This window comes from Triturus cristatus, chromosome 10, assembly GCF_964204655.1.
Source record: "Triturus cristatus chromosome 10, aTriCri1.1, whole genome shotgun sequence".
NCBI classification, from domain to species: domain Eukaryota; kingdom Metazoa; phylum Chordata; class Amphibia; order Caudata; family Salamandridae; genus Triturus; species Triturus cristatus.
The window spans coordinates 93,869,464-93,895,687 of NC_140593.1; the positions used below are offsets into that span (position 1 = coordinate 93,869,464).

At 45.6% G+C, this 26,224-nt stretch overlaps 2 protein-coding genes across 5 annotated transcripts in view; one reads left to right on the top strand and one right to left on the bottom strand.

The window, feature by feature from the left end:
• NKIRAS1 (NFKB inhibitor interacting Ras like 1) overlaps nt 1–4,489 on the bottom strand; it is a 144,936-nt gene extending 140,447 nt beyond the window's left edge. Inside the window, exon 1 of one of the 2 annotated variants that reach the window (XM_085630512.1) lies at nt 4,354–4,489. The gene's annotated coding sequence lies outside the window, so the exon portion shown is untranslated. Of the gene's footprint in view, nt 1–4,033; nt 4,169–4,353 lie in introns of those variants that run through there. The other variant, XM_085630511.1, reaches the window with a different exon arrangement.
• Nucleotides 4,490–4,757: 268 nt separating this feature from the next.
• Nucleotides 4,758–17,937, top strand: RPL15 (ribosomal protein L15). 3 transcript variants are annotated; one of them, XM_085630508.1, is made up of 4 exons: nt 4,758–4,936; nt 6,184–6,366; nt 16,864–17,000; nt 17,582–17,937. In XM_085630508.1, the coding sequence occupies exons 2-4, from the start codon at nt 6,195–6,197 to the stop codon at nt 17,885–17,887; spliced, it is 615 nt and encodes a 204-aa protein (XP_085486634.1). In that variant the 5' UTR covers nt 4,758–4,936; nt 6,184–6,194; the 3' UTR covers nt 17,888–17,937. The 3 variants fall into 3 exon arrangements, with proteins under 3 accessions (XP_085486634.1, XP_085486635.1, XP_085486636.1); XM_085630509.1 differs by having other exon boundaries at nt 4,928–5,152; XM_085630510.1 differs by lacking the exon at nt 4,758–4,936 and adding an exon at nt 4,940–5,065.
• Nucleotides 17,938–26,224: the final 8,287 nt, after the last annotated feature.

Sequence of the window (26,224 nt, forward strand, 5' to 3'; positions counted from 1 at the left end):
TAAAACAGATGCCCATCTAATCCCAAGAGTGGATGAGAGTTGCAACACAGAAGAGATGGCCCAGTGGAAGCACTGTAAGGCTAAACGATATCCAATGGGCACTTCAATGCTATGTTTTCTATTTGAAAACAATAAAAAACGGTTCATACAAAAAAAGTGAACACAAAGAACATTACCACTGTTTCATTAATAAACTTCTGAAACACAACCATAGCCACCAAGACGAATGGTAGCCAGTCTTAGCAGAGACATGCACCGTCCTATTGCACATTTCAAGTTCTCAACACAGCGATTGTACAGATCTAGAACATTCGCTGAAGTTCACTCTCTAACACTTTTTATGAATTTCAACACGCTCACTCCATATATTTTACACTATAAACACACACACACTCGTATCATATTAAATGTTACCAATTTTTGCAAGATGTCCCACACTATTGCATTGTATGTAAGCTCCAGGGCAATTCTTTACAGAGACAACGTAACTATTGCCTCCATATCTATAACAGCACACACTGCATCATCCATTTCATCATTCTTCTGGTTTCCACCTACTGAATTCATCTCCATCATTATGCAGTGTGTTAGGCGTGTTTCACAATGTCATCTGATGTTTCTAAGTTATTTCTTTAATGAGTAACACGGTTTCTTCAAATATAAGGTTATAAGACACACTATCGATTCACAGTAAAAATGCGTTGAGGAAAAACTAATGTCTCATGAACGCAGTGTTCAAGAACCAAAAAAATGCCGTCATAGGCAACCTGCACTATGCTCAAATCAAATCAGGTGTTTGTTAAGCGTGACTACTCACCCATTAGGGTCTCAAGGCGCTGGGGAGTGTGTGTGGGGGGGTAGGGGGGGGGGGTAGTTCGCAGGTTCCAGTCCATCAAGGAGGGGGTATGTTGAAGAGCCAGGTTTTGAGGTTTCTTGCGAAGATGGGGAGCGATGTTATCGGTCTGAGGTGGAGCAGAAGGTCGTTCCAGGCTCTGGCCACGTGGAAGGAGAAGGAGCGGCCTCCCGATCTGGTCTTTCTGGTGCGTGGGACCACGGCGTAGGAGCTGGGCTGATTGTAGGGTCCTTTGGGGTGCGTAAAATTTGAGTCAGCTATTCAGGTATGCTGGTACGGTGTCGTGGAGGGCCTTGTGAGCGTGGGTTAGCATCTTGAAGGTGACTAGCTTCGATGGGGAGCCAGTGGAGTGTGCGCAGGTGCTGGGAGAAGTGGCAGTGTCTTGGCAGGTTGAGGACTAGTCTTGCGGCAGCGTTTTGGATGTCCTGTAGCTTGCAGTGAGGTTTTTGTTTATTCCGGCATGGAGTGTGTTGCCGTAGTCGAGCCTGCTGGTGACCAGGGCGTGAGTGACGGTCTTTCTGTGTTCGAGGGGGATGCATTTGAAGGTCTTGCGTAGGAGGCAGAGGGTGTGGAAGCAGGAGGACAAGTCGGAGTTGATCTGGCGGTCCATTTTGAGCTCGGAGTACAGGATGATTCCCAGGTTGCGTGCGTGGTCCGTGGTGGTGGGTGGGCTTCCGAGGGCGGGGGACTACCAGGTGTCGTTCCAGGCATCTGGGTTTGGGCCCATGATGAGTACTTCCGTTTTGTTGGTGTTTAGTTGTAGGCAGTTGTTTTTCATCCATTTGGTGACAGCTTCCATGTCTTCTCGAAAGTTGTGTCTGGCGGTGTTCAGTTTGTTGGATAAGCTGAGGATGAGTCGAGTGTCGTCTGAGTACAACAAAATGTTGGGTCCGTAGGTTCGGACGATGGGGGCGACCGGAGCCATGTAGACGTTGAAGAGCGTAGGGCTGAGGGAGGACCCCTGGGGGACTCCGCAGGTGGTAGGTGTAGGGTCCAAGAGGAAAGGAGGGGGTGGGAAGGGGGGGGGGAGGGAGTCTGACCCACTGCGTTCTGCCGTGGGGAAAGGAGCGGATGCAGTCGAGGGCCTTGTCTTGGATCCCTGCGTCATAGAGTCTGCGTATTAGGGTGCGGTGAGAGACTGTGTTGAACGCCGCTGAGAGGTAGAGGAGGATGAGGGCTGCTGTTTCTCCTTTGTCCTGTAAGGTACTGATGTCGTCTGTTGCGGCAAGGAGGGCGGTTTCCGTACTGTGGTTTTTTCTGAAGCCGGATTGGGAGGAGTCGAGGATGTTGTGCTCTTCGATGAATGTGGCGAGTTGGCTGTTGATGGCTTTCTCAAGGACTTTCGCTGGGAACAGGAGCAGGGAGATGGGTCTGTAGTTTTTGAGGTCGATGGGGTCCGCCAAGGGTTTTTTCAGGAGGGGGTTGATCTCAGCGTGTTTCCAGTCGTCAGGGAACGATGTGGTTGCCAGGGAGCGGTTGATGGTGTCGGCGACTGTTGAATATGTGGTGGGGGCAGGGGTCCGTGGGGGCCCCAGAGTGGATTGACTTCATAGTCTTCAGTGTGTCTTCGATGGTGAGGGCTGTCCAGTTGTCAATCGCTGGCTTCAGGGTGTTGGGGTGTTTGGTGAGGGTTTAGTGTGTGGTGGTCTTCGTCGAAGTTGTCGTAGATGCTCTTGATTTTGTGGTGGAAAAACGTGCTGAGTTTGTCGCAGAGGTCTTGTGAGGGAGGGATGTCGGTGGACTCGCTGGTGGGTTGGGTGAACTCCTGGATGATGTTGAAGAGTTCTTTGCTGTTGTGTGCATGAGTGGAGATTCTGTCTTCAATCGCTTTTTTCCTCGTTCTTCTGATGAGTTGGTGGTGGGCGTTGGTGGCGGCTCTTAAGTTGTTGTGGGCTTCTGTGGATTTGGTGTTCATCCAGGCCTATGCTCTCCCTCCTACCTCATTAGATTAATAAACATCGACTTATGCAACTGATACATTTTCCAGAAGCCTTCTTTTCCGCACTTAAATTATGCTTATGAAATGTTAGCTCTCATTTAGACATATCCACCTCACGCCATGCCCCAAAATTCTCAGGCTCACACCGATACTGCATATAAGTATACCAAGAGAAGACCAGAGCCCAACAAACAGTAAATCAACTAACATCAACCTCCAGTTGTACATGGCTTGGTGAGGATTGGTGTGGAAATGTACCCAAAAGTGAGCACACTGGTGCAGGGTCACCCTCTCGTCCACTGGTTCCAAAGACTAACAGAAAGAGATTGGCACTGGAGTTGAAATAAAATAAGTTTATTAATCACTCCGTCCACTTAACACTCTCAAGTGTTGCAGGAGGAGGTACACTGGATTCACAAACCATCGTCCTTTTTATACAGTTGTGTTGCAATGTAAGCATGTGGACAGAAATGGAAAGAACAAGGTTTAGAAATAGCTATCAGCAAACAAGGGCAGATAGATGACAACGTGGTCAGCAAATTGGGAGGGGAGCAGGAATGCTTATGACAGCAGTATACAGTCAACAGATAAACTTCTAAGACCAGGTGCACTGGCAGCTACAAACCCCCAGCACGTACATTGCTTAGCCATGTCAGGAGGTCAACTAAAATAGATGGAACAAGCAGAGTGAAAAGGCGAACAGCAGAGGACGAAAGAATTACGAAGGAAATTAAATGGACACCACAGCCAAAATGGCTGTTGCTTATGCTAATGTAAAATATTACACGTTTCCACGTGGGGGTCTATACCACTGGACGCAAAGGGGAGCACATCCAGTAGCCACCCAATCCAGCCACCTCCAGATAACCATGAAGCACTCACTGGGAACTTTCGATCCAGTATTCTTAAACATTCTTCAACCAGTACAGGAGTACTGTGACAAGGACTTCTAACCCAGCAAACCCCTTTATACGAACCACGGTTATTTAGGGTACTGGTGAGTTTTTTTTTTAAAATACAGATTTACATTTCTCACTCGTTAAATGAACATATAATATTGTAAATTATAACCTTTTGCCCTCGATAAGTTTAGGTCTTCTGCTTACCCTCTTTCTGACTACCGAAAGCATAGCTGTGAACACACAGAGAACTTTCTGACCGTAACTATGCATAAATCCTGAGTTACTACCATGTCAAAATACATCCATCCCATCCTGACAGCTGCCGAATGAAAAACACACCTACCTCCTGCCCAGTGGCTGTGCCAATCAACCAGCAGCACCGGACACGTCCCGCTGACCACAGCCTATGGCGTAATCAGCTCTGCCACTGACTGCCCGATGACCCGATCTCATGAAGGTATTTACACACTGACAGCGCAGACATAGAAAAGAGACAACACCGGAAAAAGAGACAGCATATGAGACTCACACAATATAGAAAAGGCACAGGGAAGAACATGACACAGACTGAACGTCGGTAGTGAAAATGGGACGTAATAAACGTGCCAAATTGACAGAGTCTCCCAAAATGTATTCAAAACAAATAAACTAGCATTTACCTTATAATGAACATTACGTTCCCTTTCCAAGATGGGCGCAGTGTTTTTCCACGTTAAAGCCCCTTCTTAAGCATCCAATACATTAACGTTCCATCTAAAATGGTTCCTGTGTCAACACAGCGGTCCCAAATTCTGCCCACAGCGGATTCTGTTGGGCGCACACCGCACACGTATAATAGAAGCTTTTTGACAGCGTCGTCTTCCAAAGCCTTTATTGAATGGAGGAACGTTAATTGCGTTACATTCATAAAGTAGCAAACATCTCTCGCTTTCTACGTATTGGAGGCAAATTCAAAGCGAGGCTTGAAACGCAAAGGATGCCCCAGCTATTATGCGATGGCCTGTGTCTGTTCACCTGACGATGACTGGTATTTGGGACCCCAAGTGAAAAGAATCCCTTCATCATACCCTGGCCCATCCATTACTATAGTGCATGGTTGTTTGCGCCACATATATGTTGTGTATTGTGCTTATGTTTAATTGAGACTACAGTTCCCATCTCTCCCGACAGGAAGTGACGGAACTCCGTCATCATATGGCACCCTGGGAAACAGTCTCTTCCTTTCCGGCTGGTGAGCCTCAGGTAATGGAGGGTTTGAGTTATAGCAGCCGAGCAATCCTATTCAATCCGTGCGAATTATCGCTCATCGAGTCCTAGAAATAGAAGCTGTACGCTGCTTGACCACCATGCTATCACGTCCGAGTGAAGCAGGTCAGGGTGGTTTTCTGCAGTCGGGGGCGTGAAGCTCTTAGAGCGGAATGTAAACCTGAGGGAACGTTGTGGAGGGGCTACAGCTAAGTAAATAATATAGTCAAACGGTCTGCCTGCGTGTGCTGTAATGTACGGACGTTCTTCTCGTTGGTGTGTCCCTTTTAACTTTTTCATGTGCCCCCTTTCCCGGTCATGTGTGACCATAACACAGCTCTCATGTTACCCACCATCCTTTTCAATGCAAGGGCTTTCAGATTTGCCTCTTACGTATTTGTCTATAGGTCCAGCATGCCCTGTGTCTCAGTATAAATTTAAGGGTGGTTACACGTGTCAAAAGTCACACATGATCTAGAGCCTCTAAGTACTATGGAGGGGCTGGACTGACACTGCTGCTGCTTTTGAGTTCCTCGGTGCTCTTATAGAGGAGCGCCTTTACACTTTTGAGGCATTTCATATCCTTTCATATTTAAAGGATATATACTTTTATATAAGGGGCAATATAAACTTTGTTACTTTTAGTTGGGGAGATTTTTTCCTAAATGGAATATGCGTTTGCATCAGTTGTGTATATCTTTTTGATTACCTTCCCCATGCCTCTGTACCTATTAGGTGTGCCATAACTGGTTCGAATTCGTAGTACGGTGTTCCAGATAGATGCTACCATACACTGGTAGACTAGATTACTGCTGGGAGGTGGTCATCTACTACGTGACGTGTCGCTGCAGCGCAGCTTTTGTGCTACCATAGTACACAGAACCACATTCTTGTCACCCTACCAGACGTGCTGGTGAATCACAACAAAAGGCTTTCCAGAAGCATCCGTTATGGAAATGGGGTCCAATTACTTGAAGCAGTGCAAAAGCTGTACCTGGGCTTGACTAGATAAACGCGCTCTTAATGTGGATTCATGCGGCATCCTTTGACTCATTGTGATTTTGTTTTACACTTGTCTCATGCATACTTGTGTGTTGGAGGACCTGAACACTGTAACATGTTACTAGGCTTACTTTGGAAATTAATTAAATTATTAGGCGACTACTGTAAGTTCAGCATTTGATGGAAAAATTGCAGTTTTGCATAGACCTTCATAATTTTAACTAATGCATATTTTTTAACAGAATAATCCAGGATGGGTGCCTACAAATATATGCAGGAGCTATGGAGGAAGAAGCAGTCGGACGTCATGCGGTTCCTACTGCGTGTTCGGTGCTGGCAGTATCGCCAGCTGTCTGCTCTCCACCGGGCACCCCGTCCCACCCGCCCAGACAAGGCTCGCAGGGCAGGCTACAAGGCCAAACAGGGTACGTGATTAAATGTTTGTTTCCATGTTTATGTAAAATACCCCCTTCTAACTGACTTTCTTGTTTTCAGAGAGCATTGAAGAGCTTTCATGTCTGTTTTCTGGGGCTAGCTCAAAGCAAAGTTAAACTGAGTGCCCAACAAATGGTTGTACTCCATGCAGTTTTCAGCTGCATATTCCAATCCGCAGTGTAATGTTTTAAGTAATGGATGTGGGTACTGGGTACACAACTGTTATAATTAAATTCTAGCTAAACCGAAAGTATCTACTACAGCAAGACTTGCTTTTATTTTTAGGTCTCGCCTGGCGTGGGCCGCGCACATGCGCAGTCTCGCTGGCGAGATTGAATGATTTGGGGTAATTTCTGTAAAGGACATTAAGCCCCGCCCCTCTTTTCCATTGGCTGGCGTTACAGTTTATGCTAAACGGTGGCCAGCCATTGGAAAAGAGCTGTTGGTGACGTTTTTGTTTGCCTTTTTGAGCCGTCCCATTTGGACGGGCTCATCTGCCTTCCGTGCGTCCTGAAAGCTTGATCTTTATGGGGCCAAATGGCCCCATAAACACAAGACTTTCACAACCGACGAAAGTGAAAGCGGACCATGCTTGTTTCCTTAACCTCAAGTTTGAGAGCAGAGCATATTAAAGTAATTCAATAAGGATCTGTGACATACAGAGCTTGTCTGGGTAACTCATGGCAATTTAGTTAGGGAATGGGAGTATCCTTTAATGTTTGATGCGTTAAAAATATCAAGGTTAATAAGTATCGCTCAATTCAGCAATATAATCATATGTGCTTGAGACACTATAATTAAAAATATTTATCAACATTTTCGAAGTAAGTCTTTACTGCTTTCTTCGTGACATTTGTTGCCTGATAGTCATATTTTGATTGCTTTGCTCGTGCTTTGACCAGCCCACCCCCCCCTTGTTTAGTGTCCCTTGCGCCCCTGCTGATTGACCACAGCGACCACAGACCTCTCGTCTCTGTTAGAAAGTAGTTTCCTCTAGCTCTCCAGAAGATAAACATGCCAACCTCTGAACTGAATTTCGTAATCATTTCGGGGACCCCTTTAGCTTCATGCGAGTCTAGACTATCCTGGCAACAGCTGCATGTGTGTGGCAGCATCGTGGCAACAGCTGCTGCGTGTTTGCCGGCTGCATGCAGTTTCTGTGTCCGAGAAGCCCACCATATCTGACCTCTGGCTGGTGTGGCCGTGGCACAGTAGCAGACTTCCCCAATAGCCTTCAGCTTAGGTTCAGTGTTCTTCGTGTTGTCGGAATCGAGGCAGTTTCTGCACTCTAACCGGAAGAGGACATTGTAAGTTACAAGAACAAATAGGGGGTGTAAAAGGAAATCCGCTTCCTGCCCCTTGAGCTGGCTATTACCGCTGGTATTTAGCGCAAGAGTTAACGCTAAGAATGCAGCCTCCTCGTTTAATGCCCCTACATGGGCGCACAGGGCTATTGCAGCTACAACAATCCGTGGAGCTGGTCAGGTGCATTAGTATTTACATTTGATGCCTCTTCTTTCCCTGCAGTATTAAGAATTACTTAACACTGGTGGTACTGGTCACCAGGCGGCTTCCCAGGCTGTGAGGTACTTGGGACTATGTTCCTGTGACACACATATACTGACTATGTAGGTCGTGACGACGAAAAGCAAATATGAAGTATTTTACTCATACAAACATGGTCTTTCACTGACAAAAAATTCCATACCGGGGCAGGCAAAAAGTTTGAAACACAGATCGGCTTCTTGAGATGAAGTCGAGCAAAGCAGATGTTTGTCACTAGGAGTGGACCATGTGCCCCCTTTCTCTCATTGTTTCAAAATCGAAAGGAGACTTGCAGCTGCACTGCCCGCACAGGAAAGGGAATCTATTTTAAATTATTCCAGTCCCCAGAAGCACCCCAACACTGACGCCGCGTAGCGTAAGGCAAACCATCACGGTGGGAAGAATTGAACAAACAAAAGGGGGGTGTGGGGCTAGGGTTCGGGGGGAGGGATGGGGCTGTCGGAAAGGCAGGGAACACATCCATTAAAATGTTTTTTGCTTTTTTTCATTAGAATTGTTCTTGGCTGAACAAACTATTTCTGTTAAAATGTATCGGATTTAAGATATAAAATGTGTACATGCCTATTGGGTAACAAGTGTATTTCCAATGTGTTCCAAGTAACCTAAAAGGCGACTAAACGTAAGCCTGAGTTGTCAGTTACCACTTTCACCCAATGGCACAATACAGCCCCGGTACTCGTGTACAATATTTATATAGTGTATGCCCACCTGGCCCACACTCCTCTTCCAGTTTTATACCATTGACATGGTGTAGTGGTATAGGAGCCACTAGGGTAGCCTTAAAAATGGTGATTGTTACTTCCTGTCACATCCCTCCCAACACTGGGTTGTTGCTACCTTAGTCCTTGTCGACGTGGACACCGTTTTTCCAGTCCGTTAAGTTTAAGAACGTATCCTGGCTGGCTTTAGCACTGGTGGCGCCCGGTGCGACAATCTTTTTTTGGCGCCCCCACACCCCATGACCGCCTCCTCGGATTCTCTCACTACCACGGATCAAAAGAGTCCCTCATCTCTCCAATCATAAACTATTGCTAAACAGAGCATACAGTCCCTTGTCAATTACATATCTCTATACTTAGGTGTGAGATGGGCTGATTGACATGTTCTATCAACTGCATGCTATGGATGAGGCCCCTGTTCTAATATTGGAAGCATTTCCTTGTGACCTTTTAAAGTCACGTTGATTTTGAAGTAGTTTGCTTTAAGGGACCCCCCTCCCCCCGAAAATCTGTCCTGTTTGTCTATAATGAAGATCAAATACTAAATGTTGTTGCTAGAGCATTGAATTTTGAAAAAAGGTTTCCTTCATTGAAAACCCTTAAGGGAGAGATTCTTGAATCTGTTTTCTGTAAGTTGTGCTAATTTAGTTTAGAGTTTTAAGGTTTTTGATTAATGGAATGTAGATTAAACAGTAAGTCTCACCAGGATTAGGAACGGTCTTGGCGATGAAAGCCATATTTCATGAGTCCCTGTGAAATGTTTACGTTTTTTTTTTTCTTGTTTTTTTTTTTAAATACCACTGTTGTGCAATTAAAAACCTCGAAGTATGTATGTGAACGTGTACTATATATTATAGCAGTGAAAATATATATTATAGCAGTGAAAATAAGTGTCTCAATAACGTTATATAGAGCAATTGTGCATATTGATGTAGTCTAACATTACAGGACTACAAATGGCAACATCCCATATTACCACAGTACAGTAAACCGTGTATTGCCTCATAGTGCAGCAACTAGTGTTCAATGTTTCGGACTGCATGTTAACATGATCAAACACCCCCCCCCCCCCCTCCCCCCCCCAATAGCCGCAAGGCACCTTTATTGTGGCTGCGTTTTACCATAAATAAATGTAACTTCTCATATCCTGGTTTAACTTGTTTTAAATCAGATGGACATGCAGTATGTTTTGTGCTGTTGCCATTGTTGAGGGATGAGTGTCATCGTTGCGCCCTTTGATGCTTTTCCTCATAAATATGGCCCCTTCCCTCGTTCAAGTGGCTGCAAATTACATACTCCACTTGGTGCATAAAGCAAACACATTCTCAAAACACGTGTTGGCTAGGTCTGCCTTTGCCTTTACTCTCCCGAATGAAGAAATGAAAATTAATTGAATACAAAACCTGCAGAGGAGTATAGACCATTACAAATCAAACTTAATGGCAGTCCTATTAGCACTACACATTAATGTTATGATTTGTTTGGAAAGTATCTAGTGTAGTGCTACATAATCCCCCTTTACCACGTGTTCTCATGTATATAACAGTTAAAATGTGAGTTATGGCTCTGCCCAACACCCCCACCACACACACATTGGATACGCATAAATCTTGAAATACCTGCACTAAGGTGTAGTTTGCTAACTGCATGCCACATTAGATGTAAATTCATTAAATCATGTTAGTTATAATCAACTGAATATTTTATCCCGCCCCCTCCCTCACCACACACTCCCTCATCACACACGCTTCAAAAACCAAACCGTGCAAGCTTTTGTGCCTTTTTTTGTGTGAATTTTTGTTATATGCTTACAACATTGCTGATTACAAATAACACTTGTAGTTCTTAGATCATATTATGCAAGGTAGTGCAGAAAGTGGAACAGGATGAAAATATTTGCATCTTTTCAACTCTCGGCGTGCACTTTCTCAATCGCTGATGATCGTATTGCCATGTGGTTCCTTGACAGTATGTGTGTATTAGTCACTTCAGTCTGGATCGGATTCCTCTGGCGGAGGGGTGCATATGTTTCCTCGGAATGAGTTCCATTTCGGGGACAACCGCTATGAATAAATAACTTTCTGCCACCATTGCTCTGTCTAAAATTACGACACCAATGTTGCTGTAGGGGGACATTTGGCGCTCCCCAATGCAGAGCAAGATTCCTTTTAGCCATTGTGATCCCCAGGGTCGCCCAGGCCTGTACTGTGATTAAGGTCGGTCGGCTCCCATATATTAAGAAAGCACCTCCGTGGTTCTGGAGGGACCTCGAAGCCGCACACGTGTAATTGCAGCCATGACTGCCCCCCAGTATTGCGTGATTTTAGGACAGTCCCACAGTGTGTAGTAAAAAGTGCCTACCAGCCCACTGCCCCGTATACATAGAGGTGTTTCAGTCCGACCTATTTTGTGAAGTCGTCCTGGTGTAGTATGTTCTGTGCAGTATTTTCAATTGCACCAGTTGGAGTTTAGAAGGGATTGCCACTTCACGCGGGGATGCGAGTGCCTCCTGCCAGTCCTGTTCGTCCATGTTTCGAAGCTCGGCCTGCCGTCTTTCTCTCAGGTTGTGTGTGGGATCCTTCTGGTTATTAATTAGTTTGCGGTATGCAAGAGAAACTGCTTTTTTTGGTTAGGCAGTCTGTCAGACGGTCTTCGAGCGGCGATGACTCGGGGAGATCAGAACCCTGGGGTATGGCTCTTGTAAATGCGTGTATGATGTGTAGATATCGGAATTGCTCAGTTTCGGCCATCTGATATGTTGCTTGTAACTGGGCAAATGTAACCGACTCCCCCTTCTTCCATAGGTCTCCAACCCTAGATATACCAACCAGATCTCATCAAGTGAATCACTTACTGTTGCGAAGTGTACCCAGTCTCTGGGTGTCCCAAAGTGGTGTGTGTTGCGTTAGCACTCCCTCCCAGCCAAGTGCCTGCAGCGCCGTAAACCAGATGTACACTGTATGTGCTGTGGGGCCGATCGGTGTGTTTTTCCGAGCTTTATTATATAATGCGCCAAGGATTCCGTCTGTGCCAAGGGTATGTCTGTCCAGGCGCAAGTCTGGTTCTTCCTGTGAGGCGCGGAGCCATTGGTTAATTACTATGAGCTGGGAGGCCCAGTAGTATAGTTACATTTTGGGTAAGGCAATTCCACCATCGTACCAGCTCCTTACAAGCTTGCACATTGCTATGCGGGGGGGGGGGGACCTACTTTCCCATAGGAGATGGCTCACCTCTGCCTCAATCGACTTAAAATATGAGTGGGAAACTGAGATTGGCGTGTTTTTGTAAAGCGTATAAAAACCTGGGGAGGCAAGGCCCAGGAGCGTCTGGGCAGGGAGTGCCAGTGTTTCACATCACTGCGGAGTCTCCTAAGGGGTGGTAGTATATTACGCTCGTAGAATTGGATAGGATCTTGTGTGATATTTATGCCCAGATATTTGAAACAATCTTCCGCGATTTGTATCGTGACACCTCTGGCCAGGTGTGGGGTGGGACCATTAAGAATGTATAAGACCGATTTCACCCAGTTAATCGTATAGTGAGAGACCTTGCCATAGGACTCACAAATGTCCAACAAGCAATTGATCCATCGTCTGGGGGATGACGTGTATAACAAGATATCTACATATAGGGAGATGCCCTCAGTCCATCGCAGTCCACGTATTACTGGGTCTCCCCTTATCCATGCCGCCAGTGGCTCGAGCACCAGAGCAAACAGGAGTGGGGACAGGGGACAACCCTATCTGGTCCCGTTCTACATTATTGTCCAGGTTGGCGTTTATCCTTTAGGCGTTTTTTTGCTCTTTCAGTAAATTTCCTATGGTAGCTAAAATATAAACTGATACTTCATTCCCCCCAACCTCCCCCCCTCCCCCCCCGGACCAACCCATTCTTTCTATCCCCCGTGGACTGATCTTTGCTAACCTTAGCTGCCAGACTTGATTGATTAGCAATTTTCATGCAGATTTTGCATCTCTGCCCATGTTATGTTACTGGCATTTGTATAGTGGTCAATCTGTCATTGTCTGAATTGCAGTGATTTCAGAAGTGGTTTTGTGCATGCAGTGATGCCAAGCTGCTAGATCTGTGTTTAGTGTTCTGTCTGCAGCTGATAGCAGCAGTCAAACTTGAGATTCAGGGAGGAATTGGTTGGGATATTGTGTGGGAGGGTTATTAGTTCGGGGGGGGGGGGGGAGGGTTTAGTAATACCGGCGAAAGGGAGGCAGACGGGTGAAAGTGGCGTGTGGGATGCTGTGAACAGTTGTGGAAAAGGTAGGGCACTTGGAAGTGCTGCGGGTACGGGAGATCAGAACAGTTGGGAGTGGTTCATATCCTTTGGGCAGAGATGGTGTCGGGACCTGTGGGAAGAGGGAGGAGCACAATCTGGCAGGCAAGAGAATAGAACCGGGTGACGGCAAGGCCCCATTTCATATCATTAGGTGGCAGTATGTATGTCATGCATGTTCTTTTGTTTGAGTCTCACATAAGCAGTTTCATAACATAATCCTGAAAGATGGGTAAAGAGCAAGTGTGAAGATGGTCTGATTAACAGCGTTCTCCCAGTGGCTGGTCATAGCTCTCTCAGGTTATAATTCGGCCAGTCCTCACTCTGAATGAATCCTGTCTCAGTTCTGTGATAGTTTACAAGAAATATTCCCTAGAACTTATCTGCTTTGAACAAGCATACACAAGCCTTTCCTGCATGATGTTTGCTTTGGTGGGTGAAGGGAATTTGGGCCAGTCAATTCTCACCATTTCCAAAAACGTTCTTTTACAGCCAGTTCCTAGTCCACGTGCCCAGTTTCCATAGAAGAGTGTGCTGTATGGGATCTGGAGCACTATTAATTTGTTGGTTGTTGGTCACTGGAGTACAAAGCCCGGAGTATCAGGCCAGTCGGTGGTTTTAGGCTACAGATGTAGCTCTTGGGGTGGGTGTGTCATTGTATATGCAAGTGTCCTTCGGCTGGAGTTAAGCTCCTATGGCATTCTTTTTGTGTGCCATTTTCAGTCATCCTGATAATTGTCTTCTCTTTGTAGCTAAAAAGAGCTGCTATATGAGCAGTAGGACACAAGGAGCTGTAAGTGTACTTGCTTATACCTTGCTCCATTCTCTCCCACTCATGAGTAATTCATGTGTCAGTATTTGGGAAAGAAATAGCATTGTGAATGCTTGCATATTAGTGAGAGGTTGAATGAGTAAACTTGTAGCTTGGAAAAACATTTGCGACCCCTGCACCACAGTATTGTGATACAGAATAGAACACATAATTATATATCCTGCACTTCATGCACCAAATCGCCGATTCAATTGAAACATCCTTCGGAGGTTGAAGGATGTGGCTGCGTTGGGTCACACAACTTGTTTTGTAGCTGCTTCTGTCTTGTTGAGGTCCTCATATGAGAAGGTGGGTGGAAAGTAAGGTTTGCCAGATAGACTCCTTCCGATCTTGCTGGTTTTGGTTGTTACTGTGCTGAATGGACTACCTGGCAATGCTACCTAACAAATCTTTCATTGTATCTAATCTTATTGGAGGTCGACTAGGGTTTCTAACATTTGGGATGCAGGTGTTGGTTTGCTCCCTACGTTGACAGTTTAGTTTCGAGATTTGTTTACTTTTTTCATAGGGTTGCCTAGTAGTTACTTGAGGCACTCGGAATGCCATAAGAAACAAGATGTGTTTTTTTTAATGAATATTCTTGTGGCAATCCTAGTTCTGCTTTGTCTGGTTTCATGGTAGTTTACTGATGCAGTTCATAGTGGCCAGTTTGACACGCAAGCCTTTGACATTTTCTTTTGCAGACTTTGACCCATTTGTACTAGTTGCCACCATGCTTTAGTACTCCAGGTTGTCTGTTCTTTAGAAATTTCAACCCAGTTCTATTTCAGAGGAGGGGGTGTGTGGAATGGGAACCTTTGTTGCCATGGCCGTAATATGTACTCCAGCTTCAAGATAATATCTTCCTTGCATAAACCTTTATTCACAAAGCTCCAAAGAAGGTTTAGGCACTGTTGGCTGAGAAATAAGTACTGCATGGAGTAGATTACTTTTGTTGAGGAAACTTTAATAGGAATGGATGCTTCAGGCTTCTCGTCTGAGGAATGTTCCTTTGACCACCTAGAAGTTTGCACAGGTGCTCAAACCCCATTGCAAAGTTTTACTTGGTAACTTCAGTGGCGTTGGTAAAAACACACTTAGTTTGGAGCAAGGCATTGAGGATGAAACAAAGCAGCTGTTTGTATGACAGTTAATGCTTCTTTAAAATGTCTAAAGCGTTTTGGCTTCACCTAGAAATATACTGTTTCCTCTGAAGTTTTTGCATTGTAATGCATGAGGAACTATATTGCATGTGAAAAATACTCCCCTAATGTTCAATTCTTAATTGTATACATAGATTTTATAAGCTAGCCATTTAAAAAAATTGTTGAAGGAGTTTGCTGCAATAATGTTTAAAACGTTTGCCACTATAGAGCAAGCCCATACCACGATCTCCATTGAACACTACCACTGTTATCAAACTAATTACTGCAACAGCAAATTTGTGTGCCAATCTTTCACCAAATACATTTGACAAAGGAACCTTCGCTCCAGATTGGCACCTCGCCTCAAAATCCCATCAAGAGTAACATGGGTTGCACACCTTTCTCTGTTCAGGCAGCAATACTATGGAATTCATTACTCCCAAATATAAAATCCACAGATAACTATCTTAGTTTCAGAAGAGTACTAGAGTTGGCTAGTTCCTACATAACCATACTCCAACACAAATGTACAGCATATTCCTGTGTATATGAACATTCAACTTGATTATGTATCTGAATGTGTATTTTTTTTATATAAATATGTATTGGTTATTCTGCTCCTACTGTAAAAAAAAAACTTTGACTCTCCGATGCACTACTCGATATTTCACTTCATACCTCTCTCAATATTTCCTCTACTATGACTTGTCCCAAACCTCTTTCTGAATACTGTGATCTCCAAAATAACCCTTTCTTGACTTTCCCTCTATCGCTCCTTGGATCACCCTAAACCTCACTTTAGTACTATGATCTCCCAAACAACCCTTCTAAATTCTTCCCTCACCTATCCTTCCTTTGACTCATCCCAAAACTCATTAAACTACCATGATTTCCCTAATACGTTTCTAGAGATTCTTCCCTTCATCTCTCCCTATACTCATCCCAAACCTCATCTTACTACGACTGTCTCCCAATAAACTTTCTATACTCTTCAGTCTTCTATCCTCCCATTATCCTTTTCAATCCAACTAAGTCACATGTCCACCACTCAAATTAACTCAAATTTCACTATACTAATCCACCACTATACCTTTTTGGGCTCCAGAGTATTGTGCTACTCGCAGAAAAGCGCTTCACTGCCTCGGCAGGGGTAGTAAGCACGACATAAATGCAATAACAGTTCAATCTTTGCATGCTGTGGTATGTGAACAAGCTTTGTGAAGGTCAGAAGGTCTCGCTTTAAATTCTGCTCCAGAACCAGCAGCAAAACAGTAAATCTTGAAATAGGAAGAAGTGAGGCTTTTAATAACTGAAAGGGAAAAATTCCCATGACGAAGTTGACTGCGGGGTACATAAGGTATCGTACGATCTAGGAAAGTATTTTGACTTGTGTGTTCGTTTGAAGGCGTATTTATTTTTGCGCTGAAGTATTGTATGCAAATTGAATCCACAAGGCCATAGTGTACTAGTTCTTGCATGTTACTCTTGCATCCCTTTAGCTTAATTGCAGCGGGTTTCCCTTCACATGTGACCCACCTTGGCTCCAAACCCACTCGTCTTAGTATTATGTATGTGTAAAGTACGTCTCGGTGTATCTCCCACCAGATGTTTGACTTAGGAACCAGTTGTAGATGGCACTTTCACTGTTCCCTTGTATCTACAATGGTCCAATGACCATAGTTAACGGGAGCATCAAACAGATGCTTAGAGAAATACAGTAGCTAGCATACTGCTAAAGGAGCCTCTTGTTTGGAAGGATTGTTAGAGATTGGAACCAACCAGTATGTCAGGGTAAGGACGGCCTCCACTGTAGGTCTACGTTTTTTTAAAGTTGTGTAGCGTATAGATACTGTTAAAAAGGGGTGGGTACAGTGAACCGAAGGGTGCGTAGATTGTAAGTATAGACTTTCAAATTGGCAGCAATATTTTAAATAATGCATTTGTCAACTCTTCCTTTATAGGTTATGTGATCTATCGTGTCCGTGTTCGCCGTGGTGGTCGTAAACGTCCTGTCCCCAAAGGAGCTACCTATGGAAAACCTGTGCACCATGGTGTTAACCAGATCAAGTTTGCCCGCAGCCTTCAGTCTGTTGCTGAGGTAAGAAACCGTACCCTTTGTGAGAAGAGGTAGTGTGAGCTGTTAAGGCAAAAGTCTGTTTGTCTAAAGACATTTTTGTGTTGTATAACACCTTTTGCTTCTGGGCTTCTTGGAACTCTAGTTCAGGCTTGCAGATTTGTTGTCCAGGCTTTTAAATCTAATTTCTACTGCATATGGAGTCCTTGTGAAAAAAAATCACACTTTGCCATTCTTTACTGTAGTCTCCCTCGTCTTGGCACTTGAAGTGTATGCGATCTCGGGTAGATGTGCTCCTTGATTATCTGTAGCTTTCTGCATGCAAAATATCACAAGATGTTAATCTGAATAATCCAAAAACAGTTTTTTGATCTTTAATCAATCCTCTGGTTCTTCATCTTGTTTTTCTCTTCACGACTCCAAACTAAATTTTCGAAGCAGACTTTCATACTAGCATAGACTCTAGAGACACATGAAAATGTATTTTTGAGGGGTGGAAGAGACCTGGCTTTACCTAGAGCTGACTATTACACTGTATATTTTGATGATATTACTTGGGTTGATTGAGAGCCTCTGCGATTTCTAAAGCTTGTTATCACTTGCAGGAGCGTGCTGGTCGCCATTGTGGAGGTCTCAGAGTGCTGAGCTCGTACTGGGTCGGAGAAGACTCCACCTACAAGTTCTTCGAAGTGGTTCTGATTGATACCTTCCACAAAGCCATCAGACGCAACCCAGAGATCCAATGGATCACCAAAGCAGTCCACAAGCACAGGGAGATGCGCGGGCTCACTTCAGCTGGCAAGAAGAGCCGTGGCTTGGGCAAGGGACACAAGTTCCATCTTACCATTGGAGGCTCACGTCGTGCTGCCTGGAGGAGACGCAACACCCTTCAGCTCCGTCGTTACCGTTAAATCCTATTGTGCTTCTAAAGATATTTCAAATAAAATTGGTTTTGAAAAGACTTGCATTTGTTGTATTTGTGCACTAGATAGGTTTAAGTGTCTTGGATATAATTTGTTTCTGCTGCATAAGCTCAAAGGTTAAACCACTGCAAGGAAATATGAAAATATGTGCATAATGTTGGTTTTTCTCTTTGCGCATAAAATTCCATTTGTATAGCGCTTCATATCCCATTACAAGGTACTAAAGTGCATTATTGGGGAGGTAGCATGCTACACTGAAGATGCTTGGTTTGAAGGGTGTGTGCTGCTTGCAGTGAGACCCATGTGCTAAATCTTTTAGGGTCATGCGTGAGTGACCAGTGACGCTGTTACTGTTTAGGGTCGCAGTGCTTGTTTAATGGGGTAATTTTTGTGCCAGTAAGAGACATCTATTACGCAAGTGTTTGTGGCACCTATGGATTAATAATGCCCACCGAGTAGCAGGACCTGCAAGGATTGGCAATGTTAAAGTAATCTAAGGTGCAGCCATTGCGGGATCAGGTCATTGTGTAATAAGCCTGTCATTGAATTCAAGAACTATGCTTAATGTGGGTTGATGGTTACTGCTAAAAGAACACGTGTGTCCTAGAAGTTCTGTTGCAGGCTGCTTGTAAGGTTCTTCTAATGGCCCAAAACCTAGACTAAAAGCATGCTCCGACAGTTCTTAGGCAGCTGGAATAGAATCTAGACTCGAGGTGAAGTCCTTGACGTCTAGTGATTTATAGCTCGCCTTTCAGTCCAAAACCTGGGTTAGAAGTTAAGCTGCGGTTTGTTTTGGTTACATACAGGTGGGTTAATATTTTGTATTGGGAACCAAGAGGTCACGACTGTTGTCCACTGCCTGGACGTATTATTCACTTCTGGTTGTGTTAGTTCTGTGACTTTTAGGAGCACCCTTGTGCCCTGGTTCCAACTTGCTTCTAGATCGGCATACAAAAAATTGGGTGAATCCTAAACTTGTTTAATTGTGACTTTCTTTTTTTCCAGCTTTTGCATTGGTTATCTTTAATAGAGGGTCCCAATCCCACTAGAAATTGCATACTTTGTTTTGTGATGTTGGGCACTGAAACAGTTTTTATGTTTGTCGAGTTGAGCTTGAGGAAGAGGTCTTTCATCCAGGTAGCAACTGCTATCATTCCACTGTGGAAGTTGGTTATGGCGTTTGTGGGTTCGTTGGTGAAGGGGTAGATCAGCTGGGTGTCGGTGTAGGAGACTTGAGTCTGTGGCTTCTGACAATGGCTCCAAGGGGGGCCATGTAGATGTTGAAGAGTGGGGCTCGGGGAGGAACCCTGGGGCACTCCACAGCTGATCTCTGGGTTCTGAGAGGAACAGTGGTAGTCTAACTCGCGTAGTCCGGCTTGTGAGGAAGGAGTGGATTCAGTCCAGTGCCTTGTTGCAGATGCCAGCTTTGTGGAGTCTCGTTATTAGTGTGCGGCTGGAAACTGTCGAAGGCAGCGGAGATCTATAGTGGAATGAGGACTGCAGTAAGGATGTGGTCTGTGGCAGCCAAGAGTGCGGTCTCCAAGCTGTGGTTGCTTCGAGAGGTGTCCAAGAATTGGTTCACTTCGATGAAGTCAGAGTTGGGCGTTGATGGTCTTCTCGATTACCTTGGCTGGAATGGGCAGGAGGGTGATGGGTCTGAAGTTTTTGAGGTCTGTCTGGTCTGAGGACGGCTTCATCAGCAGGGGTTGCTCTGAGTGGGGTTCCAGTCAGGGAAGGTGGTGGTTTCGATGGAACAGTTAATGGTGCGGCGAAGCTGGGGGGAGATTGCAGCTGCTCTGTGGAAGATGTGGCATGGGCAAGGATCCGTTGGGGGCTCCGAAGTGGATGCTCTTCATGGGTGTGAGTGCGTCCTCTGTTGTGAGCAGGATCCAGCAGAGCACGGTCTGTTGGGGTGCGGTGTGCTTGTGTATGATGGTGGCAGGTGTTGTGGCTGGATCTAGAGTGTCGAAGTGGTTGTAGATCTTCCTGATCTTGTGGTGGAAGAAGGTGCCAAGTTTGTTGCAGAGGTCTTGGGAGGAGCGTCTGGTCTCACTGTTGGGCCTGGCGAACTCCTTGACGATGGTGAAGTGTTCTTTGCTGTTGGTGTGGATTCTGTCTTGGAGGGCCGTTTTCTTTGTGGTATTGAGCAGGAGGTGGTGTGAGTTGACTTCGGATTTGAAGGTTGCATGAGTTTACGTTTTTTTTTTTTTTTTTTGTTCCATCTCATCTCGAGTCCTCTGCAGGTGCGTATGGACTTGTGGAGGGTGAGAGTGAACCAGCTGGCTTTCTTGGAGTGTTGCTTGCCTGGTCTTTTCATAAGGGGTGTCGGTGCAATTGGAGATCCATCCGTGGAGGTTGTGTGCTGCAGTGTGGTGTCCGTTGACGGAGTAGGTGTGCTGAGAGTTGAGATGTTCTTCGGTGGCCTTGATCCTGCTGCGAACGGGGGGGAATGAGGACAGTGGTGTGCGGTGGGCGTGGCGAAGGCGAAATGCACCCAGTGGTGGTCCGTCCAGGAGAGTTTGGTGGTGTGGCTGTAACTGATCCCACTGCCAAGTTTCCTTGCTTTTTTGCTCTCCTAGATGATGGGTGCCCAACACAGGTCATAAAGCATTGGAACATCCCATAATTTCTGGATCCACTGTCTATATAGCAACTTACTTTCATTTAGATGTATAGCATGCATATGTATGAACGCTGCATGCGTTTCATGTAGTTCGTTCTGACCATGTGCCAATGTTGCAACAATTGACTAATTTCAAGGCCACTCTTTGCACAGACATACACTTGGTGGATCTTTTCAAATGAACACACTGCAGCTAAATGTGCAGTTTATGGCCTTTTTCGTGAATTGATCTAGCCTGTTTCACATGGGATTTTCATTGTATTAATTTTTTTTTATGTACAGCGCTCGCACTATTCCAAGTTTGTTTCACTATGCTGTAGGAAAGAAAGGGAGACAGCAGAGAGAAAGGTATATTAAAGCAAACGGCTGTAAAAAAAAAATGTAAATAAAAAAAATTAAAAGAATTTGGCTTCAAAGTACAAACGCGTGGAACCATAGGCATGCACAACTGCAGTTTGCATGCATTAGCGTTTTCAAGCCAGACCTGGCTTTCAAAATGCTGGTCAGGTTTCAGTTCACAACACCAATGTCCACTTTGGTGGTCTTGAAGGGCTGCTGAATGAAAGTAGGATCTGCTTTCATGGTTGCCCCACTTTTTGCCTGGTGTCAGTGTGTGTTTGACCTATTCTGTTTGGGTCCTGCTAAACTGGACCGCAGCAACTGTGCTCTCTCCCATAAATTGGTTCTGATAAGTACTTTGGTACTGGATACTGGTATACCCTTGTAAGTCCCTGGTATATGGTACTGAGGTATCCAGTGCATAGGTACACCAGGGGTGTCCCATGGGCTGCAGCATGTATTGTGCCACCCATTGGAGTCTACTTAAACTGTTACTACAGGCCTGCCATTGCAGCCTGTGATTTGATGCTTGCACCTCACAAAATGTTAACTTGTATCCCAGGTCACTGCATTTAAACCCTGTAAGTCGCCCCTATGGCAGGATCATCAGTCCTGAGGGCCCGGTGCTTGGTTCGAAGTGGGAGGGTGCCTTTGCATGAGCAAGGATACCCCCACAAACCCTGGAGTCGATTCTCGAGGCTTTGTAAGTGCTGCCAGCCATTTTAAGACACATAGTGGAAATCAGTCATTACGAGATGTCTATATAGTAGCTGCACCGAATCTGGTCCTGTTTGGTATCAAACATTTTGGAATCATACCCCAACACCGATTCCGGTGCCTGAAGTGTGATCCCACGTACTGGGTGGGCTCCTTAGGGGACCCCCCTGTACTCCCAGTAACAGCCTTTGAGGGTCTGCAAGCACGCTAGTCCTGCTGCTGACTCCAGACCTGATTCTGTCCTGCTGCTGAGCCAAGCTTGAGCAGGGGAAGTGAGAAGAATAGGTTTCCTGTCGCAGGGAGGTGTGACCACCTCCCAGACAGAACTTGGGGTATTGGGCTGGTGTGGGGGTGCTTTGCAGTGCCACCAGACTGCTTTGAAGGGCACTTTTGGTGCCCTCCTTGCATACTCCGGTTTGAGCCAGTTGAGGAACCCTTGGTTCCTGCTCTGGTGTGAAGCTGGACAAAGGACAGTGGAGTATCCTACCCTCAGTCCAGCCCCTCCTCTGGTCACCTCAGTGGCATACTCTGTCCCCTCTGCTTGTAATTTCTTCACTTCCATAATCCACCCTTGGATTCCACTGGACTCCTTTACATCTTCTCCACAGGTATAGTCTTCAAAGTCTCCCACTGTCGTCTACGGCAGGTTCTGACATCACTTCACCCCTATGCACCTGGCTTCCCTTGTGCAGGTAACCTGAGGCATCCACAGGCGGGGGGCTCTCCAACCTTCTGTCTTCCAAAGGGTTTCTTCGGGGTCTTCTGAGAAGGGTCCTTCTTTAAAACTGCAACTGGTACTTCTCCATTGACTTCCATTGGGGGCACAGCTGTTTCCACTCTGCACTCGTCCTCTGTGGGGTTCCTGGGTACTTACCTTGGGTGGTTCCTTGTGTCCCCAGCTCCTCTGAGTCTTCTGGTCCAAGTCCTGCTCTTCTTTGCTTTTCGCGTTCCAGTTTAAGATCTGATTTGGTATCCCCCCTTGAGACCAGTGTATGTTTGTGCTACTTACCTGATTATTGCAAAGTATTTTTTGTTTATTCTGTTGATCTCTCCGGGTAGGAGAGATACCAATGTGTTAGTGATTGTATTGTAGAATAAATACTTATTTTTACATAAACACTGTGTGGTTCTTTTTCACTTAACTTTCACTATTGATTAAAGTTGGTGACACAAGCTGCTTTACACTCCAAGATAAGCCTGAAGGTTGTTCCCCAGGGCTACCACTTTGAGCTTTCTATGATTATCAAAGACACCTGTAATCACTTGAATAAGTGTGCACCATATACTAAGCCAGCCTCCTACATTGGTGTGCAGTGGTTGGGATTAAAGCCTGCGCTGTTTTACCATTTTATCAAGGTGAAGGTTACATGAAAAACCATCCCTACCTAGGCACATATAAAATACTGTGATCAAGTAAGTTCTACTGAAATTTTTGAATTTGTAGGTGAGGGTCTAGTACAACCCTTTCTCCAATATTTGTAAGTTTAGTTTCACTAGGGTAGGTAAATGCTACACATAGTACCATGTCTTTAGTGGGTGAGGCTCAACTCTCTAGATTCAGTGGTTTGGGGTAGCAACCCTAACACAAAGCAGCTTGTAGAGTTGCTCCTGCAGGATGATCTTCAGAATCCAGATAGGTCAAAATGGGGGACAATTTGGGTATGAGTGGTGTGGCTCTAGAAGAAGTCCGGGCTGTCTCATCCAAGTGACCTAAATTATGAGCCTGACCAGGAGGAGTCTGAAGATCCTCACTGGCAAACTCTAATCCCCCAGGGAATAGTTCTAGTGACACAGAGGGAGGCCCTAGAGGTAGGACCCCCTTTATTTCTCCTGGGAGGGTGCAAAGAGTTATGGGGAGGTCTTGGTCCTCCCATGGTTAATTCAAACTCCTCCAACACTTCCATAGGGACCTCCACCTCTAGCAAGAGGGAGGACCCATTGGAAAGGGAATACTATCTGATCAAGATTGAGAGAGCCAAGCTCAGAATCCAGAAGGAACAATGGGCCCTAGATAAGGAGATCCTGGAGGTTGAGGGCTAGGAAGAATTTGGGATTAGGATCCCATGGTGGCAGCACTAGTGAACCTAGAGTTGGGGAGAATTCCTTTGATACTAGGAACTTGAGCAGGATCGTCCCTCCTTACCAGGCGACAGATGACCTCCATAAATGCATCACTGCTTTAGAGAGGGCCTGTAAGATACAGAAATTTCCTCGGGGGCAGTGGGCAGCTATCCTGTGGCCCTCCTTTACTAACAAAGGTAGAGAAACTTCTCACTGTAAGGAATGAAGATGCAGATAATTAGTTTTGAAGAATGCCCTCATAGATGGGTTTGGTTTAACCATTGAACGATACAGGGTTACACGCAAGACTGGGTAGATTGTGTAGACCGTGCTGTTAAGGCTCTGGAAGGCTGGCTTCATGGAATTAATGTGCATGATTATGAAGAACTGTACAATTAACTGATATGTGATCATGTCCTTAACTGTCAAACTGCACCAGTACCTAGTGGAGTTGGATCTGACCTCTCCACAAGAATTGAGAAAGAAGGCAGACAAGTGGGTCCGCACCAGTGTGAAGTAGAAATCTCATGTTGGTGGTGACCAGAAGAAGTCCAAGAGAAGGGTGGGGAAAAAGGTAAAGACAAAGTTCTCAAAGTCCCCAAAAATCGCCATCTGGGGGTGGGTCCCAAGCCTCTTCCAACAAGAAACTTTGGTGCTATTCAGATAAAGGCCATAGGGCAAAGGATGCCAATTGCTCGAAGTCTGGCACTAAGGATACCACTACTACTCACAAGACTCCTAGTGCCCCTAGCAATAGCGCTGATAGTAGTAGTTCCAGCTAGAGTTTAGTAGGGTTAACCTTGGGTACTGAAGCAAGTGTCAGGGTACCACTCTGGCTGTTTTAGTCTGTGATGGTGGCATGGAGCTTGCCACCTTAATTATAAGTCCCACTAACTTGGGCAAATACAGACAATAGCTTCAACAATGGTCGGGAAGTTGTTGCTTACAGGGACATAGGGCCGATACCTCTATTGTGGCAGAGAAACATGTCTCCTGAGCAAATCCTACTTTGTCAAATTTACAAAGAGGGCAATGTCAGGTCAGATCATTCCATGTCAGTTGTAAATCTCAGCTGGGGAGGGGGTAACTGGCCCAAAGACCGTTGTGGTATCCCCAGACCTACATGTGGACTATCTACTGGGTAATGATTTGGAAATGTCTGTCTGGTCTAAAGTGGAGTTCAGGACGCATGCAGAAAGGTTGGGAATCTCATCCAGTGCCTTTGTTGTCATTAGGGCTCAGGCCAAACAGCTGAGCACCGAGGGAGCTCTGGATCCTAGAAGAATGGACTAGCCAGCTCTTGAGAAGGAGGAGAAAGGGTAAAGATTTATCCTCCCCTCAGATTCCCAGTGAGGACCAGTTTCTGATGGAGCTGATTTCAGTGAAGGAACTGTCCCAGAGGTGCTTGGGCCTGACCAAGCAGAGCTGCTGGGAGCAGGGGGACCTTCCAGGGAAGACTTGATTCTGAAGCAGATGACCTGCTCCCCTCTTGAACAACTCAGACAGCAAACTGCTGCTGAGGAGGCAGGGAATGTCAGAGGGTCCCATAAGACGTATTGGGAAGATGGGCTCCTATTTTCTGAAAGTAGAGACCCCAAGCCTGGTGCCACTAGGAGATTAGTCATACCTCAGAAATTCTGTATTCTTTTTTTTTTTATTGACCCTAGCACACTACATTCCCCTTGCAGGACATCTTGGACAAAGCAAGACTTGTGACAGGCTTGTCCCTCACTTTCACTGGCCCCATGTGTCTGAAGAGTTGCTCCTGGGTCACCTGCCAGGCCAGTGGGGAGTCAAGTGGCACTCCTAAAGGCCCCTTTAATTCCACTACCAGAGTTTGGGGTTCCCTTTGAGAGGGTAGGGAAAGACACAGTGGGTCCCCTAAACCCCCCCTCTCCCAACAGCATCTGGACACAGTTATATCCTAGTGGTGGTGGACCATGCCACTAGATATCCAGAGGCTATTCCCCTTATGACCACTACAGCTCCTGTGGTAGCCAGGGCCCTCATGGGAATATTTTTTTAGAGTTGAGTTCCCTAAAGGAGGTATTGTCAGACAGAGGTACTAACTCCATGTCAGGCTACATCACTGCTATGTGGAAAGAGTGTGGTGTTAACTATACATTTACTACACCTTACCAGCTCCAGGACAATGGGCTTGTTGAAAGGTTCACTAAGGCTCTAAAAGGTATGATCGTGGGACTCGCAAAAAAGCTGAGGGGAAAATGGGATGTCTTACTAACTTGCCCTCTCTGCCTACAGAGAGGTTCCTCAGAAGAGGGTGGGCTGCAGCCCATTTGAACTTCTGTTTGAACGTCTAGTTAGGGGTCCGTTGTGTCTGATTAAGGAAGGATGGGAGCCACCTCTCAAATCCCCTAAACAGGACATAGTTGACTATGTCCGGGGCCTGCACTCTTGCATGGTTAAGTACACGAAGTAGGCCAGCAAACACCTTTAGGCCAGCCAGAAGCTACAGAAAGCTCGGTATGACCAAAAGGCTTTACTGACTGTTTACCAGCCAGGACAGAAATTATGGGTGTTGGAGCCTGTGTCCCCAGCAGCTCTCCAAGACTAGTAGCGTGGCC

What these genes read in the sequence shown, in the direction of transcription:
- RPL15 (XM_085630508.1), top strand. Translation starts at nt 6,195, where the DNA reads ATGGGTGCCTACAAATATATGCAGGAGCTATGGAGGAAGAAGCAGTCG. An exon ending in AGGCTACAAGGCCAAACAGG is followed by an intron (nt 6,367 to 16,863) that starts GTACGTGATTAA and finishes CTTCCTTTATAG; the next exon opens with GTTATGTGATCTATCGTGTC. An exon ending in GCCTTCAGTCTGTTGCTGAG is followed by an intron (nt 17,001 to 17,581) that starts GTAAGAAACCGT and finishes TATCACTTGCAG; the next exon opens with GAGCGTGCTGGTCGCCATTG.